General features: G+C 35.4%; 1 protein-coding gene across 8 annotated transcripts in view; it reads left to right on the forward strand.

The window, feature by feature from the left end:
* Positions 1–20,745, forward strand: part of CDC42BPA (CDC42 binding protein kinase alpha) — a 350,869-nt gene that overhangs the window by 288,471 nt on the left and 41,653 nt on the right. For 3 of the 8 annotated variants that reach the window (XM_027612777.2, XM_027612778.2, XM_027612772.2), the window contains 2 exons: positions 10,325–10,429; positions 14,260–14,343. In XM_027612777.2, the coding sequence (XP_027468578.1) occupies positions 10,325–10,429; positions 14,260–14,343 (189 nt within the window). Of the gene's footprint in view, positions 1–3,371; positions 3,411–10,324; positions 10,430–14,259; positions 14,344–20,745 lie in introns of all 8 variants that reach the window. The other 5 variants (XM_027612774.2, XM_027612776.2, XM_027612779.2 and 2 more) reach the window with 2 other exon arrangements.

Raw genomic sequence — 20,745 nt, forward strand, 5'->3', positions numbered from 1 at the left:
CGTCTTTTCTCTCAGCCCCACACGCCCAGTCCTAGACTGCCTGGGGGTGACTCTGTGTTAGGCCCAGCACCAAACAGGGTGAGGGGCAGGCGGAGCTCAGCAGCTCGGGCTCTCCCCGATCTGTTCCCTGCACGCCAGTGGCCAAAAGTCCAGGGATGATCAGACCAGCTCGCAAACTTCCCATCCTGTTCCATTCATTTTCTTCTTTTCAATTGAGCCCCCAAAATACTTGGCTTGACTGTACTAAAGATCATACTAATTATAGTCATATAAATGAACTATTTGTTCTTTATATTTGGTAAACATACTGTCATTTATTAACATATTGTCACTTATTAAATCTATGCCAGGTAAGTTTTGAGTTTTATTTAAATTACAATTCTACACTCTGTTCATTTGGGCCAAATTCACAAAAACTGGGAGAACCTGGCAAATGAGAGTATGCCAACTTGCTTTCTGGAGGCTGTCTTACTGTAGTGTACTGAGGAAAGAGTAAACCACATTTAAAGGTGTGGAATAAAAAGGTCAGGCATCAAGGAATAGAGTTAGTCCCAATAGTCCAACTGTCTGGTCTTCCTAATACTGTTTTCTTGTATCCTGGCATATGACAAGAAGCAAGTAGTCTGAGAGTATTGGCAGGCCGAGTTCCACTCCTTGTTTGACTTCATGGTAAAATCTTGCTAAGATGTCCTAAAATATTTAATTTCAGTCCTGGCTCCTAGCTTCCTTCTCTAATCTCTTGCTTTTAGCTGGTCTCTCCCTTGGCTTCTTTCATAATCTATCATAACCCATCACAGAAATCTGAGGTGTGGCAGCATCGTGTAGCTGTATCTGGGGAAAATTGATCATACGGGAGAATCAGTGGAAGACAGAATTTTAAAACATACATTTTAAAGATCTTTCAATTCTGTGACCCAAACCAGGCCTAAATCCTTCTTGAGAAATTATGGCATTCCTGATATTTCCTCTTTCAATTCTTTTTTAAAAAATCTTCCATCCACATATTAAATACAACCCAACTCAAAACTCTCCCATTTCAGAAGATTGTCATATGCAGTCCTTCCCTAGTTTAGGCAGCATTATATATTATTTTATATATATGTTTTTTATTGTATATCATACATCCTAATATGTTTAGACAATCTAGAGAGAAAGAACCATGACTACCTAGTCTTTTACTCTTCAGTATCTTACTTTAAAAGACCTTTGGAATTCATTAACTGAATCTTAAAATCTATTTGCCAAATTATGTGTCTGTAAGATAAATTAACTTCTTTTGGTTTCTGCCCATGTGCTTACTTCCATAATCAGCCTGAAATTTATGGTGGCAGTTTTACACCAGATATAAAATGCACAGTTTTAAATGGTATATGAAGACAACATCCTGCTTCCCAGCATGTACTGTGAGACCAGTTTCTACTGTTAGTAGAAAACCATGGTTATGAGAGTGTGTATGAGAAAGTGTGTGCCATGTGTGTTCCTCCAATTCCATTTGTACAGTGCCGGCTGTACACTGTGTTGTCCTTCATATGCAGGGATGGTTTTGAGAGACACATTCACTTGTTTTTAGCATAGTGGCAATATATTTACTTTGAGCTAGTCATGCTTTTTTTCATGGTTTCAGCACATTCCTGACTCTGGTCTAGAAGTGTAGGGATAGCCAAAAAGTAAAGGTTTCTCTGTGTTAAACATCTTAGCACTTTCTACACATGTAGTACTCTACTTTGTACAATGGTAGCTGCTAAGATCAATCAGACGTAGAAGTAGGCCTCAAAACACTTATTTTACTGTTAGAGAAAATAAATCCATGGTTACATACTGTGCCGTATAGAAAGTGATAAATGCCATAAAAAATAATGAGGTAAGTATTGCAGAATGTCAGAAGGATTCATTCAGTATTCATTAAGGATTTTATAGAGGCTTTATGATAAGCATATTCCAGATCTTTAAGGATCTGAATCTGATGGAAAAACCACACATGTAAATAAAGAATTATAACACAATTGGGAGCAGCACAATAATAAAAGCTATGGACTGTCTATCATGGGAGTATAAAGGAGAGCGACCTGACCAAACTAGAAGGCTGCTGAAAGACTTTCTGAACAAACTGATGGCCGAGCAGGTCCTCACGGAGGGACGGGTATGGTCCACAGAGTAAGAGGAGCTGAGGAAGACAAGTTTGTGCTAGGCAGGCAGCGCGTGGTTAGGGAGGGGGAGTTCTTCCTAAAGCAACAGGAATGACCGGACGAAGACACAAAAACTTCCTTAGGAACCTGCAGGACTTCTAATCCTGGTTCGCCGTTAACTCTCTGGGACACCGTGTTCAGGTCATCTGCCTTCCTAGTCGCCTAAAAAGAAATAAAAATTCCTGTTTACCAGTGTGCCAGAGTTGTACAAATAACACTGATCACCTGGAAGGATGTTTCTTATCCTTCCAGTTTCCTCTGAGCTCTGTAGCTCCCGTAGTTCAGTTTATAAATTACCTCTCTAGGTCCCCCTACAAATCTTGTACGTCCCCCCCAACACCTCGCCCCCCAGCTTCCTGGAGAACTCTGCAGCTACCCTCTGTCACAGCATTTGTCACACTGTGGATGGCATGGTGTCTTCCCCACCAGTTTGTGAATGGCACGTCTTCTGTGTCTTTTAAAAACCTGACCTATTGCAAACCCTCAGTAGATGTTAGGTTCTATTGAATATAGGGAATTGCCAGAGGCAGATACAGTTTATATTTATAAAACTCTGCTGTTCACGCGTTCCAGAGACTTGGGAGATATGTCAGTACAGTTATTACCTACTTATTGTTAGTGCTGCTTTTCCCTAATTACTTAATCTTTAATGTCCAAAAGGTGAAGGTCCTTCTTGACTTAAGCCTAATGTCTAGTCAGGATGGACAGTATTGTTGAAGTAACTTTTTGTTTTCATTCATTATCAGTAATTCTGAAGGCCTAAGTTAGCTTTTATCATTTAAAAGCATCATCTTTGGAAACAGTAAGAATTTGGTAGGTAAAAGACTAAGTATTTTATTAAATATTACCCAGCACTAAATCAGAATTATTTGGATCCTTTTTGTTCTCACATTTCCAGTTGTTACTACCGGTCTCTGCAGAAAAGAGACCGTCCATCACTTGATGGAGCATTATTTCGTGGGTCACTGTTTGCGTGGGGTCCCATGAAAGCTTGATTGTCCTCGTAGACCGAGTCTGAGCAACAGTTTCTTTACTGTCCTATCCTCCGGTTTTTCCTGACAATCTCTATCAGAAAATGTGTCTTTATGTGTACGTTGATATACTTTGTCTGTTAATACAGCGGTAGCCATCAAGAGTCGTGTGTGAATATTTGTAACGTGCAGTATTCTCCTTTCTTTGTTGAAGCGCTCTCCGTCCTGTACTCCAGCTAGCAAAGGCAGACGTGTAAGAAACTACTGCACTGTGTGTCCCCCCCCCGCCCGTCTTTCCCCGTCTTGCCTGTGGTTGCGGAACGCGCTAACGTCTCCGCGATGTACTCTCACCTCTGCTGCATGCTGTGTGCCGCTGGCCCTGCTGTTGCTACTCTGCCTTTCTGCATTTTCTTTTTGCTTTTTCTTTTCTTGTTTTGGCTTTGGCCGTAAAGCTTTAGAAATGTTTGCATAAATTTCAGTAACTAAACTACTAAAATTATAAGGTATCTTTATTTTAATTTTTACTAGGCGAAAGAAGTAATCCTAACGTATGCTTTCCAAATTGATTGCCTACAAAGTAAATGAGTTTCTAAATAAGAATCTGATATAAGCAAATATGTAGAGATTTCCTGGAGATTTTAATTATGCAGAAAAAAACCTTGATGATTCGTATTATGCAGAATTCAAAAGAATTTGGGACAAATTATAGCTCTTACTGACTATAATTTTATGTAAATCAGTTTTGCAGAAATCTGATAGATTATTTAATGTGTTTCAGAGGAATATCCCTAAATAAGTTTATAGATTTGAGGCAATAATATTAATAGTAAATTGTTTATATTCTAAGGTATTTCCAAGATATTTAAAAATACCATGACACTTTATATATGTATTGATAACAAACTATAAGCAACATCCTATGCTGATGCTAGCTCAGTGTTTCTCAGTACTGAATCGGCCAGCCGTTATCTCTATCCTGCAGTTTTCTTATATGCTCAGAATGGGGCATGTATTTGTGGAAAGATCTCAAATTTCCTAAACCAGCGTCCACCCCAACATCAAGACACACAACATACACACCCCCCTCGTTGAGAAGCAGTGGGCTAGCTGATGTCTGCTCTAGTTTTCATATGTGATGTAAAATAGTAACATTGAAAAGGAACGTCTGTGGTAGATAAAAGCTTATAAACTTTCACCTGTCAGCTTCATAATCACTGGATTAATCCACACCTTAAATCCAGAATTCTGACTTGGAAAGGGCTAGATCATGGAATAATCTGGTTTACAGACAACGTGGGGAGCAGTAGGGTGCCTCGCTGCTTCCTGTGCTCTTATCTGTCGGATGTCGTGGTGCATTGATGGCAAAATAAACATGATAAACCCTTACTTAGCACGTATTTCCAAACTACTGTTTAGTAATGAATAAGCAGGTCAAATACCAGTGGTATGGCCAATAGAACTATGACTTTAATATCTCATTGGTTAATGACACTTTTGAAAAGACTGCTGGTTCAACTGATTTTTTTATTTATTATTTTGTCATTTAGAGAGTTCAAACTGTGGGGTGCTTGGATTTATCAGATTAAACTGAGTATGTGTTAAGTATACCCTATAACCTCTAGGAAGACCAAAATGTTGTGTGCGCAATTATATTAGGGTTCAAATTATCAGCCTGTGAATTGAGTGAATTTTTAACGAGTTTTTTTTTTAAATATGGTTATAATTCAGAGAGATTTTATTTTTCTGGTTAAGTAGAGATTAGTTATATCTCACTTGCCTTGTGGACTTCTAGGGGCCTTGGCCTCCCAGAGCACCTCTGTGAATCTTGATGTAAGGAAAAATTTTTGAGGGAAATACTATTCAGTCTATATCTTCATTCTATAGGATATGAATAAGCCGCACTTAACCAGAGTCTCTTGACGTGTATATGATTTTTTTAAGTGCAGATGTGATAGGCTTGATAATCTGCTTTCCAGGCTTGCTTCAGTTTTTCCTTGGTTATGTATCTGACAAATTAAAAAACTGCCTCTGAAAAGTGGTGATGTCTATGAGGGAGCTGAGTGAAGAATCACCAGCTATTCAGTAGAAGCATCTCCCTGGCAATAGTGAGGGCCTTGATAGTCCTGGGAGACGGCAGTGTGTTACAGTAGGACACAGACGGTTACCATTCCTAACAGTGGCCTTGAATCCAACAGTGACTGTGTTTTCAGACGAGCAGTAAGTAATACTTTTATATAAAAAACTTAAAATTCTTAGGATTCTTACACGTCCTATAAGTGAGGTATCACTGTTCAAGGCTTGCTGTGTTTTTATTTCCAGTCCACTATAAGTTTCCATTTACAATTTGAATACGTTCTTTTTAAGTGGTGTTATTCAATTAGGCATAGCACAAAAAAGATTTGTTATTAATATTATCATTAATGCCTGAATATAAGTGGTTATGGAAAGGTCCACAGTGTTTTCATTAATAGTGAGAAACATTAAATGTCTCATTTTAGATTATTCCTTTAGAGTTTGGAAGAGAGATTATAAATAGCTAACACGTAACTTAAGTTTCTTTTATGTTTTCTGAGAACATTTGTAAATTCTCCAGAGTAGATTTTCAAGTCGATATATTGAAAATAAGGAGAAATTTTCAGAAATAGTAACAAGTTATATTATTTGTAATTAGTAAGATTGCACTTACTAGTCGTAACCTTCAGTGATTTATTTTTTGTTTTAGGACAATAAAATATTAGATTTGTTTTCCAAATGATACAGTATTTCCATAATACTGTTTTTTATCATAAGCTCAGTTAACAAAAAAAATTATATCAGTGAAACTTTGAGGTTTTGAAGTGTTTCTTTAATACAAAAAATTGGATTACTTGCCACTTTGTTTCGAAAATACTTCTAGCTAAAGGGTAAAGATAATTGATGAAAATTGTATTTTTTTGGTTAATTTAGAGTTTTGTATTTACAAATACCAAACAACATGTTAGATGTAAGCTTTTTTAAAAATCTATATCTAATCTGTATCAAATCTTGGTATCTTTTACTTTAAAACCAGGTTTCTCATGAGAATGTTTTGCTTCTTGTGTTTGTTCAAATCTATAATTATTTTTGGAGTAGAAAAGGCCCATTGATACATGTTCAAGATGAGTTGTTTTAGTTGTTTTTATTATTTATCAGAAAACCATACTGCATAATTTGAGGAGTTCACCTAAAACTCAGATCTGATCCTAGGGGGAAAGAAAACTTTTCTATTTTACTGCACTACTCTAAAAATAAATTTTGTGGATCACTCAGTAGGGACATCCTAATAGATTCAGGAAACATTATGGACTTTTTACATGACAGTGTTATGTATTGTGGATGATACTGCTGATACTCATTCAGTTTTTCTTTTTTTCCCCCTGAAGAGTAGAGCAGTAGGTAAAAAATGACATTGGAGTGTGGTAGATGTTTCTAATGCCTGTTCATCAGAATAACTCCTTGAAGTAGGTTTACTTAGAAAAAAGAATTAGTTAACCAGAAAATAGAAAAAAATCACATTTACATAAAGATATTCCTCATCTTTCTCAGTAGATTGCAGCTTAGAAATATTGAGTGAATTGCTTATATGGTTCGGTTAAGATTTGTTTCCAAGATCTTCCTCCAGATACTATCAGCAGGTACTGTCCAATTAATATTAGCTATGTATTGCTTTTCACTATTTTCTCCTTTTTATCATTCTTTCTACAATGCTAAATGCAATTATTGAATTGTGATATCTCTGCTATGGATGTATATCATGTTTATCAGCTTTTCCTGCATCATTAATTCAAGTCATTGCTTACATTTAATGCTATATAGTTTTTCGAAACACAAAGAATTTAACTTCCATGGTTTAAGTATACTATTAACGATTGTATTATAACCACGATAAAGGTTTGGAAGGTAAACATAATCGATGTGCTGTTAATCAGATGCTTTGCTGCCATGTTATATCTGAATCATTGCCAATTAATTATTAAGTTAATTTTAGGCTGCAAAGTATGGCTTATAGTTACTGAGTATTCTGAAAGTTCAGTAAAATTAATTGCTTTTTAGTGGATAGAATAAGTCCTTAATTATAAATGTATCAGTAAGCATGTAATTATAGATAAAATTAATAACATCTTGAAAAACCAGTCCTGCTGGTGGTAATTAACACTTTGAATTAGAAAATGTGTAAGTGGTATTATATTTTTCTTATTTTTCCTATTAAACCTCTTTTGAGATATTGTTTACACTGACAGTAATCCAGAAAGGAAATGAAATATGTAAATCTATTAATCTAACAGGTATTAGCTTCTAATAGCTTTTAGAAGATGTGGGAAAAAATTTGTTAATTCAGTATTCAAAACGTTATTGCCATGAGTTTTATTCATCTTTACCAAACTTTATTCCTTGTCCTTCTAAGAAACACACTTTTGAGAAATAAAGTGGTAATTTTTAAACTTCGCTTATACATTCATGGTTTTTTTAAAAACCAGAGTATCATCAAAAATGGCATAGCTCAACTTTTTAAATATACTCAATGCCATCTCAAAATATTACTCAGGTATTTTTACTTACTGTTAATCTGTTTTAACAAAAACTACCTGATTTTGTTTAATCTCTGGAATCTATTTTAAGAGCATATAGTTCCAAGAAGCTGGTATGCAAATTTTTATTATTCTATTTTATTAGAATTGGTATTGGGTTAGTTTTTAAATCTAAATGTTTCCTCTTTTGAATAACCAGTTTTACCTCATGCAGCTAAGAAAATCATTTTAAAATCTATTCTCATTCCTGTTGTTTTCTTTTTTCATTTATGAGTTAAAAACTTGTTAGGAGAAACAGAATTTTTATAAATGACAGTAATTCTAAAGAAGGGCCAAGAGGTATGTATTTAAAGCCTCAAGCGTTCTTTAAGAATCACTGATTTCTGTAATCCAGGATTAAACTTTGATGGTGTATTTTTCCCTTTGTTCAGTATCACACTGTCATCATGTCACAGTTTTCATAGGGTCGTGAAACATGATGGTGAATGTTTGAAGAACCAACTATGGGGTGGGGGCAAGGGGTGGGGTCGATTTTTAGGGGTGATGATTTCTGTGGTGTATACCTCCCAGCGGCACATGCTGACAAAATGTCTTAAGGCAGCGTGTTCTAATGTCAGTGCAAGAAAGTAGAAGTAATCAAACCGCATGCTTACCTCTGGCCAGTGTGTGTTCACAGGGCTCAAAGAGCAGATCTGCTTTTCAATTGTCAGCCTGTACTCCTGAATACAGCAAGCTCCTGCCTTTCTCATTTTTGAGGTATCTTTAAAGTAATTGGACCAGAGGCAGAAAGCCACTATATTAGCTGTCCAGTCCCATTCACAGCATTATTCTTTGCACAGGAACTTCTCCTTTTATCTCTTTCGCTCAAGCTATGGGCTACAGGCTTTTGTGTGACAGATCAGAAACTTAAATTTTATTAAAATGCCCAGTTTTTCACACTTAGCAAATCCCCTACTTGGGCACTTTTTTAGAACTTTATGAGTTACTTAACTTGATTATTTGAGGTCATTTTACGTTCTTATTAGTGTAAAATGCATCAGGACTGCTTTGCTTATCAATTCCATTTTAACTGAACCGCCTCCCCTCTTACTCAGCTTGCAGTTTATGTAATTGTATGGAAACTAGAAGGAGGAGATTTCTAGAAAGTAGGATCTTTCTGCCCTATCTCCAGCCCAGATTTGTATTCCAGATTAATAATTTAAAAGGAGTACCTTCTCCCTGACTCTCCCTGCGTAAAATTGTGAACTGGGCAAAACTTGTCTTAAGAGTCTCAGTTTCTTTTTTTCCACTCTCTTGTTCGTGATCAGAGTTCACTGTCAGGAAAAGAGATCATGTAACTCATTCTCCATGACCATTAAATTGCTATGAGTACCTTTAATGTGGAGATGCCTCTGGTACCACAAAAATAATACTGGATTTGAAGTCAAGGAGTGGGATTCGGGCCTGGCTCTCCCACTTCATAAGCTGTACTAGTTTTCTGAAATCAGCCACCCTGCACACTTTAGAGCGGACATACAGCTGGTATGCTTCAGCTCAGGTGTTCCAGTTTTTAAAATATTGAAATACCTTCCTAGCTGATGGTACATAGATAGCTGCTGCTCCAAGTTCCTTAGATGCCCTCCCAGAGACCCTTCTTCTCCCCACTTGCCCTGAGCGCAGTAACTAAAGGTTTAAGGCCTGGTTGGGAGCTATGTGAGTCATCCCCACCAAAGTCTTGCCTTTTGGTTTGCCAGAAAACCTGCCTGTGCCCAGCAGAGGACTCCGGCAGGGTTAGCCAGCCCACTAGCCTGTCCCTAAAAGAGTAACCATAATAATAGTAAAGGAAAAGAAAAAATATTTTAAGTGCCTATTTAAAATCCTTAAGCTGATTGTTCATTTTATTGAATTGTAGCTTCTGATCTAAGCATTGTTCTTGCTGTACAATACAGTTGAAACAAATTCCCCAACCTCTTTTCAAAATTGCTTTCATTGCCCTTCATTTCAAAAATGCAATCCTGGTAATTTCAAAAACTGCCAAACTGAATATATCCTTGATTGGTATGCTCCATAAGGTCTTTAATGCTAAGTTTTAACCCCAAGCATTTTGAGTTTCTAAAAATACTTGGTTAAAAGGATGCAACTGAATATAAGTGCTGGTATTTCTACTGCTGCAGAATAAAAAAGTAGTGTTGCCCTCAGCCGACACAAAACTGATAAATTAGTTTCTTTTACTTTCAAGTAATGCTTAGTAGATGACCAAATTTCCTTCTTATGAAGGACAAAATTATCTCTGATCTGCAGCACATACTCTGTTAAGTACTCTGCACTTAATTCACACGTATGATTTCATTTGTGGAATACAAGTCAAGAACATGTAGTGGAGACCAGTGCTCAAAGTCAGAGACCGGCAGTGAAGATGGGAGCATTTTGTTAACTGTTGTCTTTATCTTTGTTTACATTAAAGCTAGCGGTTATGCTTTTGTGTGATGACACATCCCAAAGGTGAATATTCAAACCGAAGTTTGTTTTCCTCTTCTCAAGAAATGTTATCATGATTATGCCTTACAGAAATTTGCTAAGAGCTGCACATTGTTTGAAAGTGATTTCTTGGGTTTTTGTTTCTCCCGACTTATCTTCCTAGACCGATCCCGTTGAGAACACATATGTACGGAATCCGAACGTCAAGGTTAACATCCAGTCAAGGTCCACATCTCCTTCCACATCTAGTGAAGCTGAGCCAGTTAAGGTGCCTCATTGGAGCAGTCTTGCTTCCCAACTTTTCACTTGTGTCAGGAAAGAGGGAATCGCAAAAACAAGTGAAATCTGACTCTTCTTTTAATCAAATATATTACATAATAAGTCACAATCTATTGGAGATGATTGCATTTGACTGATAACGTAAATATGACTCTAAAACAAAAGTCACAAGTTGCCCCCCACAGATTCAACCTAAAATAGACAGATACTTATTTACTTATAAAGGTAGCCTTTATTTTAAGTAAAGGACTATGTGGAGCAGAGGGCAGGGTTATCTCAATTTTGGAATTGTCAGATATAAACTTGGTAGGCACATGGCAGTGTCAGGTGCCATTCTCGTATTTTAATTCATCCAGTAAATATAATAAGACCTACACAACTGTTACTTCATAAGTACAGCTTAAAATGAAAATTGCCACTGCTGGCCACTGAATAGTTTATTCTAACTGCTCAGTCCGCAAGAGGCATTCAACTATGTCATGCCTTTTAATAATACAAAAACAGTGTTGTTTTGTACCTCATGTTAAGTCAGTGGTTTCAGCCAGTCAGCCAGTTTTCTCAACAGAGGTCATTTCCTCAACGAGTGAGAAGGATATGTCATGCCTCGGTGAAGCTCTCCTGCCTCGAGATGCAATTTGGATTCTTCACTCAGCTTGCAGTTCTGACAGAGCCCCTTTGTTTCCCATATTCTCTCTAGAGCTGTGTCTCGTGTTCAAGGGAAGCAGACAGTCTGCTCTGGAAAGCTGTCTGAAGTGAAGTGTGATTTGTAGTTAGATTCTGACTTGATTTTTTACAACCTTGTGACAGACTACCTCAGACTGGTTAAGTTGATGCATCTCTGCTTTTTTTTTTTTTAATCATTGTTTCAATATTTCGAGCTTATACATGTTTAATGCTGAAATATCTCAAGCATACAGAGGATAATAAACACACATGTAACCACCATCCACAGATTTAACAGATGTGAACATTTTGCCCTGTCCTTTTCAAATTTGTTTTCAAAGAAAGAATATATTCCAGAGAATTGAAACACCCTTCCCTATACCATTCCCCTCTCTCCTTACTCAGACATATCTAAAGACCCTGAAATTGATGCGCATCCTCTTCCTTCATTTTAAATTTCACTTCATTTGTATCCATAAACAATATATGAGAATGTTTGTTTTATATTTATGTTTTACACAAACATAAAGCTTTATCTTTCTGTAACTTCTTTCATTCAGCATATGCTTCTGAGCTCGACTCATGCAGATATGCGTCCATTTAGTTGATTCATTATAACTGTTACATAATATTTCATTTTATGAATATACCCCATTTATGCACTCTCCTATTGTTAGATATTTAGGTTGTTTCCGATTTTTGTTATTACAGTCAGTGCTGAAGTGAACATCCTAGTAGCTATCTGCTTTTGCAAATGTGCAGTTTGTTTAGCATATATATACCTGGAAGCTGAATTATTGGGTTGTGTGGTATATGCATTTTCAACTTTAACTAGATTTTGCCAAATTATTTTCTACAGTGGTTGGACCAACTTTCACTCCCACCAGCAATATGTGAGAGTTCCCCATTTTCCCACATCCTCACCAACCCTTGGTACTGTCAGACATTAATTAACTTTTGCCAATTTGATGGGTATGGAGTGGCATTTTTGTTTTTAATTTGCATTTCTCTGATCTCAAGTGTTAATTCAGCATCTTTTTATGTTTATTGACCACTGGTGGTTTGCCTGTTTATGTCTTTTGTCTGTTGTTCTACTGAATTATTTTTCCTATTTTTTGTAAGTGTTCTTTATGTAATCTGGATACTAATCCTTAGCTGGCTATATGCACTGCAAATCTTTTCTTCCAGTCCATGGCTTATTTTAAAATTTTATTTGGTGTCTTTTTGTCTTGCTACAGTGTTTATTTTAAAGTAGGCTTATATATATCAATCATTTCCTTTATGACTTATGTTTTTTATGTATTCCTAAAGCAGTTCTTCCCTATGCAGCATTTAAAATTTTTCCTCCATACTTTTTTCTAAAAGTTTAAAATTTTTTATTTTGCCTGTTTAGGACCTTAAACTGAAATTTATTGTTACATATTATGTGAAATGGGGTTCTAAATCTATTTTTCTCATAGGAACAGCCAACTCTACTATATTTCCCCCATTGATTTGTAAAACAATCTCTGCCTTATATATATGGGTCTGTTTGGGGGTTCTTTTTTCTCTTCTGTTGTTCTTTTTGTCTATTCCTGTATCGATATCACATTGTCTTAATTACTGTAACCCTAAAATAATTCACCTGGTATAATCAGCCACTCCCACCCACCTTATTCTTTTTCCTTTTCCTTTTGACCCTTTAGTTTTACATATGACTTTTAGAATCAGTTTGTCAGGTTCCATGTGGAGCCTTTGATTGAAATTGCATTGAATTTCATAGATTTATCTGAGGAGAATTGACATCTTTGTGATTGGGTCTTTCCATCTATGAACAGGGTATACATATTATCATTTAGATATTCTTTTATATCTTTCAGTAAAGTTTTGTTAATTTCTTTATGAATTTACTTCATATTGCTTGTTACATTTGTTCCTAGGTACCTTAAAGTTTTTGTTACTGCAGTGAATGGAATCTTTTCCAAATATATATTCTTATGGTCTTCATGAATTCTGTTGATCTTGTATCCAACACCCTTACTTCACTCCTTTTTTTCTAAACTTCTCTTGGGCTTTCTGTGTAAATTATAATGTCAATTTTGTTTCCTATTGCTTTTTATTAATTTTTATATAGGTTTTCAGTGTTCCTCTCTTTAATTTCTCATGTTTACATTTTTAAACATTAGTTTATAATTGGGTTCAAAACTTTTTCAAGCTATTTAAAGGTAAATTTAAATTAGAAGTAAACTCACAAGCAGAAAACTCTGAGAAGCCCAATTCAATTGCATTTTAAGGTTATAGGGCATAGAAAATACTGTTTATATAGTAACAAAGGCAAAGAGAGATCATTTATTTTTCTCTTAATATTTTAGACTATTCTATAACTTTATTCAAAGCTAGTTTTTTCATCTTGTTTGCTTGCTTAGCATCCTAAAACGAAGTAATTCTTTGTGCATTTTTTTTAATACTTTGCTAATCAAGTGATGTCTCTTTTCCAGTAAAATCACTGGTTCCTTTCATTGAAAGAAATATCTTACATTAATGTCTTATAAAGATATGGCTTTTAACTTTTGAATTTGTATGTTATGTTCTGAATTCCAATAATACTAAATAGTCTAACTCCCTTCTTTGGAAATTGATTTCTGCACAAAATCCCACTAATCAATGTCTCTCTCCCTCTCTTTCTACATACACACACAGACACACACACAAATCCACTGAATTGTGTTCCATATGTGTAACATACATTCTGTGTATAGAAGTTAGGAGTTAAAAGAATCTTCTAAATATTTTTATTTTAAATCCTTTTTTAAAAATCAGATACTTTTAATAATTAATGTGCATTTTCAGATGAAGTTGAAAATTAATATCCTCATTTTTATGTAGGCTGTATGCTGTGACGTTTTTGTTTTCTTCTGTGGATTCTCTTTTCTGAATCATTTCTTTTTAAATTTCCAGACAAATTTTTTTTTCTGCTAATTGAGCAACTATTTCATTTGTAGACATTGCAGGCTGAAATTTAAATTATCAACACTATGAGAATTTTAGCTTCATTGAGATATTTTTTGCCTTATTGATGTCTTGCTTGGCTTTATTTACTTTGATTTATTTTTAGTGATGTGTGAAATAGATGGAGTGTTTCATGACATTTATTTCCTTTTTTGCTCCTGGATTCAGATTGTAGACAGTACTCCTCCTCCAGTTCACACACCAACCTTAAGGAAAAAGGGATGTCCTGGTTCAACTGGCTTTCCAGCTAAGGTACTCAATCTAGATATAAGCATGATGTGTTCTGAAAAAAAAAATACAAATAAGGATTTCTTCTACTTTTTGTATTTGCTGTGATTTTTGCTGTTGGTTTCCTCAAAATTGCAAACATAAAAGCTTGGAAAGAAAATTAATGTTATATGACTGGAAATAACCACCACTAAGAAAGGTAGGAAGAGTGCCGTAAGTTTGTTTTGTTTTGTTTTTCTTCCTTTTTTCTATTTTTTTAATAATTTCAATCTAAAAAATTATAAAAATTGAAGATGGAACGGCTATATTGAAGTACATGGTTTGGTTTGGTTGGTTTTATTTATTAGAGGAAAAGCTTGACAAGTTGGAAGTTTTATGCCTTTTCTTTTTTATAATTTCTGGGCTTTTGAAAGATTACTGTTTTTAAAGTATATTCTCCTTTTGCTTTATGCTCTTAAGGTTTTTTCAAATCAGTTTTGGGCACTAACAAATTGAAGGAGAAATAAAATCATTGATAAACCAATTTTTTCAAAATTCCAAACAATTTTTCATTATTAATTGTTCCCATTTTATTTTTTTTTAAAGATTTTATTTATTTATTTGACAGAGAGACACAGCAAGAGAGGGAACACAAGCAGGGGCAGTGGGAGAGGGAGAAGCAGGCTTCCTGTGGAGCAAGGAGCCTGATGCGGGGCTCGATCCCAGGATGCTGGGATCATGACCTGAGCCGAAGGCAGCCGCTTAACCAACTGAGCCACCCAGGCGCCCCCCCCCATTTTAAAATATAAAACATGGAATACATAGTAGTGGAGGAATATGCAACTTAAATATACCATAAGCACAGCATTAGCGTGCACTCAAATGCATATTTGATTCAGGAGAAAGACTACAGACCTGCAAAGTTCAGAAGAATGCTGGGTTTGTGTTTTGCTGGTTCTTTGGGGTTATACTTTTATTTTTATATCTACAGGAAAATAGCCTTAACATTATTCTAGAAATACTTACATAAATATTTATGGGATTAAACATTTTAGAAGACCTCTTAAATTATCAATCAAAAAATAATATAAAGAGCAGCTTCATAATCATATCTACAATTTCCTGAATAGGACTATGCCCCAGACAGTATCTATCTACTCTATCATTATTTCTGTCACTATTATTCTATCATATGTCTAAAAGTTTCTAATTCAATTCTTACTACAGTGTGTGGAGGTGTCTAATATGTCTCCATAGAGCAGAAAACTAAGGCTTAAAGAAATTAACTTTCCAAATGTCACACAAATAGTAAGCTACGGAGCCAATATTTGCATGTAGATCTGTACATGTCTAAGTATTTTCTTTTAAAAAATATCTATTAATGTTAGATATACAATTAGCAACTAAACACATAATTGCACCATAACTTGAGATGGTTTGGGGTTTTAGAAAACACAGATTGGCATTACTTATCTGGCATAGTTAGTTCATGTAGGTAGTAAAATAAATGGATATTTCCAATGAATAGAAATTATTGCTTCTATGCTTGCTCTCTTTTTTGTGGTTTCCTTGTTTTCATCTTCCTAAATTCAGTGTTTTGAAGTCTACTATTGTAAGGAGTAGTGCTTAGAGGATGCATTGTAGAGAAGATATTAAGTTGAGGCCACTCAGAAGAATCTAAGATTAAAGTTGACAAACCACTGAAAAAGAGAAACATTTAGTGAAAAATTCAGGTGAATTACTATTTTTTCATTCTATTCAACATAACTATCACTGAATATTGATTATGGTAGAACATGAAGATTTAGTTGCTTATATCTCAAGCTCCTACAAAGAAATTCTAAAAATTGGAAAACAAATGATCTCCCTCCTCAGAACAGAAACCTTGGATAAACCACAGAGTGAGAGACAGGTTGATGGATCTGAAAAGCTAATAAAATATACAGAAGTATAACTGGTATAAAAGAAAAACAAGCTGAGTAACCTATGCTAGATATAGCAAAATTCTGAGACCAGAATATTAATTTAAAATAGGCACAGTAAGTATCTGAAAGAGATTTTTTTAAAAAGGAAGTCTCTTGGTAACATGGAGTGGGATAAGGCACCTATGAAGAAAAATAATTTGCAAGTGCTTCATGTGAAAATATAACTGCTGGAATGAAGAACTCAGCAGATGGCTTTAATAGAATGAGCAAACTAGATGTAAGAGAAGAACAAGTTAATGTGGTGGAAGATGACATGGATGATATAAGACATATGACAGAAATAGTTTCAGTATCTCTGTAGTAGGACTTGGAAGGGGAAAGAAGAAAACAGAAGCACTTGAAGAAATAATCACTTACTATTTCCCAGTAATTAAAGATGAAAAACTTCATATTGAAATACATCATTATGTGCTAAGGAGAATAATTTTTAAAAACTTACACTTAGACACATTATAGTAAAATTTAAGGATATCATAGATCAAGAGAAAATCCTAAAAACTTTCAAAGACAAAGAGTAAATCATCTGTAAAGAAAAATTAAATTGATACCAGACTTCTCAATGGCAACACTAAATGCAAGAAAACAGTTAAGGTAAGTGTTCAATATGTTGAAGAAAAGAGAACTTTGAACCCTAAAATTTTAACCAAGCCATAGTATCACTTAATTATGAGAGTAAGTTAAAAATATTTTCATGTATACAAGAACTTAGTAAGTTTTATTAAAAAAAAAAAAAAACTTCTCTGGAAATACTCTTTTATACACTAAGAACATACTATCAGAAAGGGAAATTAAGATAACAATCCCATTTACAGTTGCATTGAAAGGAATAAAATACCTAGGAATAAGTTTAATCAAGGAGGTGGAAGATCTATACACTGAAAACTCTAATAAGACACTGATGAAAGAAATTAAGATACAAATAAATGGAAATGTATTATATGTTCACAGATTAGAAGAATTAATATTGTCAAAATGTCTATACTACATGAAGCAATCTATAGATTCAATGCAGTCCCTATCAAAATTCCAACAGCATTTTTCACAGAAATAGAAAAAACAATGCTAAAATTTGTATGGAACCATAAAAGTCCCCTCAAAGAGCCAAAGCAATCTTGAGAAAGAAAAAGCTGGAGGCATCACACTTCCTAATTTCAAACTGTATTACAAAGCCATAGTAACCAAAACAGTATGGTATTGGCATAAAAATAGACACATAGATCAATGGAACAGAATAGAGATCCCAAAAATAAATATGCATATACCTGTTTATTGAACATATATATATGATCACTTAATTTATGACAAAGGCATCAAAAATATACTATGGGGAAAGGACAGTCTCTTCAATAATTAGCGCTGGGAAAACTAGATATCCACATGCAAAAGAATGAAACTGGACCACTATCTCACACCATACACAAAAATCAACTCAAACAGATTGAAGACTTGAACATAAGACCTGAAGCCATAAAACTCCTAGAAGAAAACATTGGGTAATCTCCTTGACATTGGTCTTAGGAATGATTTTTTTGGATTTGATATCAAAACAAAGACAATGAAACAAAAGCAAAAATGAGTAAGTGGAATTACATCAAAGTAAAAAGTTTCTGCACAGCAAAGAAAACCATTAGCAAAGTGAAAAGGCAACCTATGGAATAAGAGAAAATATTTGTAAGTCATATATCTGGTAAGGGGTTAATATCCAAAATATAAAAGAACTCCTAGAACTCAGTAGCCAAAACAAAACAAAAAAACCCAAACAAAACAAAAAACAACCACATAATCCAATTAAAAGATGGGCAGAGGACCAGAGTAGACATTTTTCCAAAGAAGACATCCAAAAAAATTGCCAAAGATACATAAAATGGTGCTCGACATCACTAATCATCAGGGAAATGCAAATCAAAACCACAATGAGATAATCACCTTGTACCCATTAGAATGGCTGCCATCCAAAAGACAAAGAGATACCAAGTGTTAGTGAGGATGTGGAGAAAAGGGTTGTGCACTGTGGGTGGGAGTGTAAATTGGTGCAGCCACTGTGGAAAATAGTATGGAGGTTCCTCACACAATTAAAAATAGAACTACCATATGGTCCAACAACTCCACTTCTGGGTATATATCTGAAGGAAACAAAATCACTATCTCAAAGAGATATATGTACCCCCACGTTCAGTGCAGCATTATTTACAATAGTCAAAACGTGGGAATAATCTAAGTGTCCATTGACAGATGAATGGATAAAGAAAATGTGCGTGCGCGCACACACACACACACACACACACACACACACACACACACTGGAATATCATATGATCATAAGAAAGGAAAATCTTGTAATTTGTGATAACATGGATGGACTTTGAGGGCATTATGTTAAATGAAATAAGAGACAGATACTATATGATCTCACTTATATGTAGAATTTTAAAAATTTGAACTCATAGAAATGGAGAACATGTTGGTTATCAGAGGTGGGGTTGGGAGATGAGGGAAAAGGTACAGACTTCCAGTTACAAGATAAGTAAGTTCTGCAGACGAATGGAATACATGGTGACTATAGTTAACAACACTGTATTGTATATTTGAAACTTGCTTAGAGAGTAGATCTTAAACATTCTCCCTTCAAGAAAAAAATTATAACTATAAGAGGTGATGGATGTTAACTTATTTGGTAATCATTTTGCATTATATACATGTATCAAGCCATGATGGTGTATATTTTAAACTAATACATTATATGTCAGTTATATTTCAATAAAACTGGAAGAAAAACATTCTCGGAGGAAATTCTCCATCAAAAAGAGATATAAAGCCACAAGGCCACTGTGAGAGATTTGGGAAATAGGGTGACTAGGTATCTCAGAGGACTTTACTGTAGTCTGTAAAAGCAAGCACCCTCACTCTACAAAAATCAAAGAGAAAGGAAATACATATTTAAAGCAGATCAGAATTAATCTAAATACAAACACAGTGGAGGTAAGTGTAAGAATCGGGTGAGGTGAGCATGCTTGGGCATTTGTCTCATCTGGGGAGAAGCTGCAGAGACAGCAAAGCATGGTAGTTATATTGGTGGGTTCCTAACAGGGCCTCCTAAATTAGAGTCACAGCTCCATCATTAATTAGCTGTGTGAACTTGGGCAAGTTACCTTTCCCTGCTTCCATTTCCTCATCAGAAATGAATACAATCATAGTATCCATTTCACCTGGATTCTTTGGAGTTTAAAGAAGCTTAATATTTGTAAACACCTTAGAACAGTACCTGACGTATTAGTAGCATATAAATATTTAAATAAATATTGGTAACTTGATAAGGAAAGTAAGCACCAGTTTGAATCTTAATGGTTGAAAGGAATCAATAGAAGACTAGCATATAAAATATGTAATTTTCATACCTGCAGAAGGAAATGGTATTCATTGAACTGAGGCAAGAAAGAGAAAAAGGAGAAAGGAAAACATGGGGACCTGGTGCTCTTAACTGCCATAAATTGTCTCAAATCCCAATGTCTTAGAAAACATTTTTATTATGCTCACAGTTTCGTGGGTATGAGTTTAAGAAGGGCTCCAGTGGGAGCTCTCACAGAGGGTCTGCCATGTGGGAGTGGTTAGCTGTGAGCTGAGGCTACAGATGTGTGGAGGAGGTTCAGCTGCGCTGTGTGTCCAGGATGGCTCACTCCCATGACAGGCAGCCAATGCTCAGGTCTGCCCAAATGACACCCTCAGTCTTCCTACATGGCGGCTGGCTCCCCAGAGTGAGCCTACCATGAGAGCCAGTGAGAAAGCCACATGGCTGAAAGCAAAGGTGGATGGAAGGGAAGAAAATAAAGGAAAACAGAGGTCACAGATACATACTGTAATAGGGAGTTTAAGGTGTAAAACACCAAATGGCACAAAAGAGGACATTGTATGCTAATAAAGGGAATAATAGATAAAGAAAATAATTATCATGAATGTGTATGGGACTTATAAAGAAGCCCTAACCTATATAAAGCAAGAACTAAGAACCTGGGAGGAGCAGGTTAGAGACAGATTGGAGATTTTAATTCACACCCCTCAAACAAACAATATAGTAGAGAAAATGCTGGGCAGAGGACAGAGGGTTAATATCTGCATGCACCAAGAGCTTTTATAAACAAGGGGATGAATATGCAGTAGTTAACTGGCCAAAAGCCAGGAATAGGCCAATGAAAACTTAAAATGACTGAGAGTGAAAAGATGGTCACACTTACAAGAAGTTGGAGAAGAGCAGATTAAAGTAATAATGAACTACCTCTTTACATTTGTGGCGTACATATCCTTGTTATCAGTAAGATACTGTGACACATTATAGGTGGAAATGTGAATCAGTACCACCTTTTTAAATACAATCTAGGGGCGCCTGGGTGGCTCAGGTCATGATCCCAAGGGTCCTGGGGATTGAGCCCCACATCAGGGAGCCTCCTTCTCCCTCTCCCATTCCCCC

Source organism: Zalophus californianus, chromosome 10, assembly GCF_009762305.2.
Source record: "Zalophus californianus isolate mZalCal1 chromosome 10, mZalCal1.pri.v2, whole genome shotgun sequence".
NCBI lineage: Eukaryota > Metazoa > Chordata > Mammalia > Carnivora > Otariidae > Zalophus > Zalophus californianus.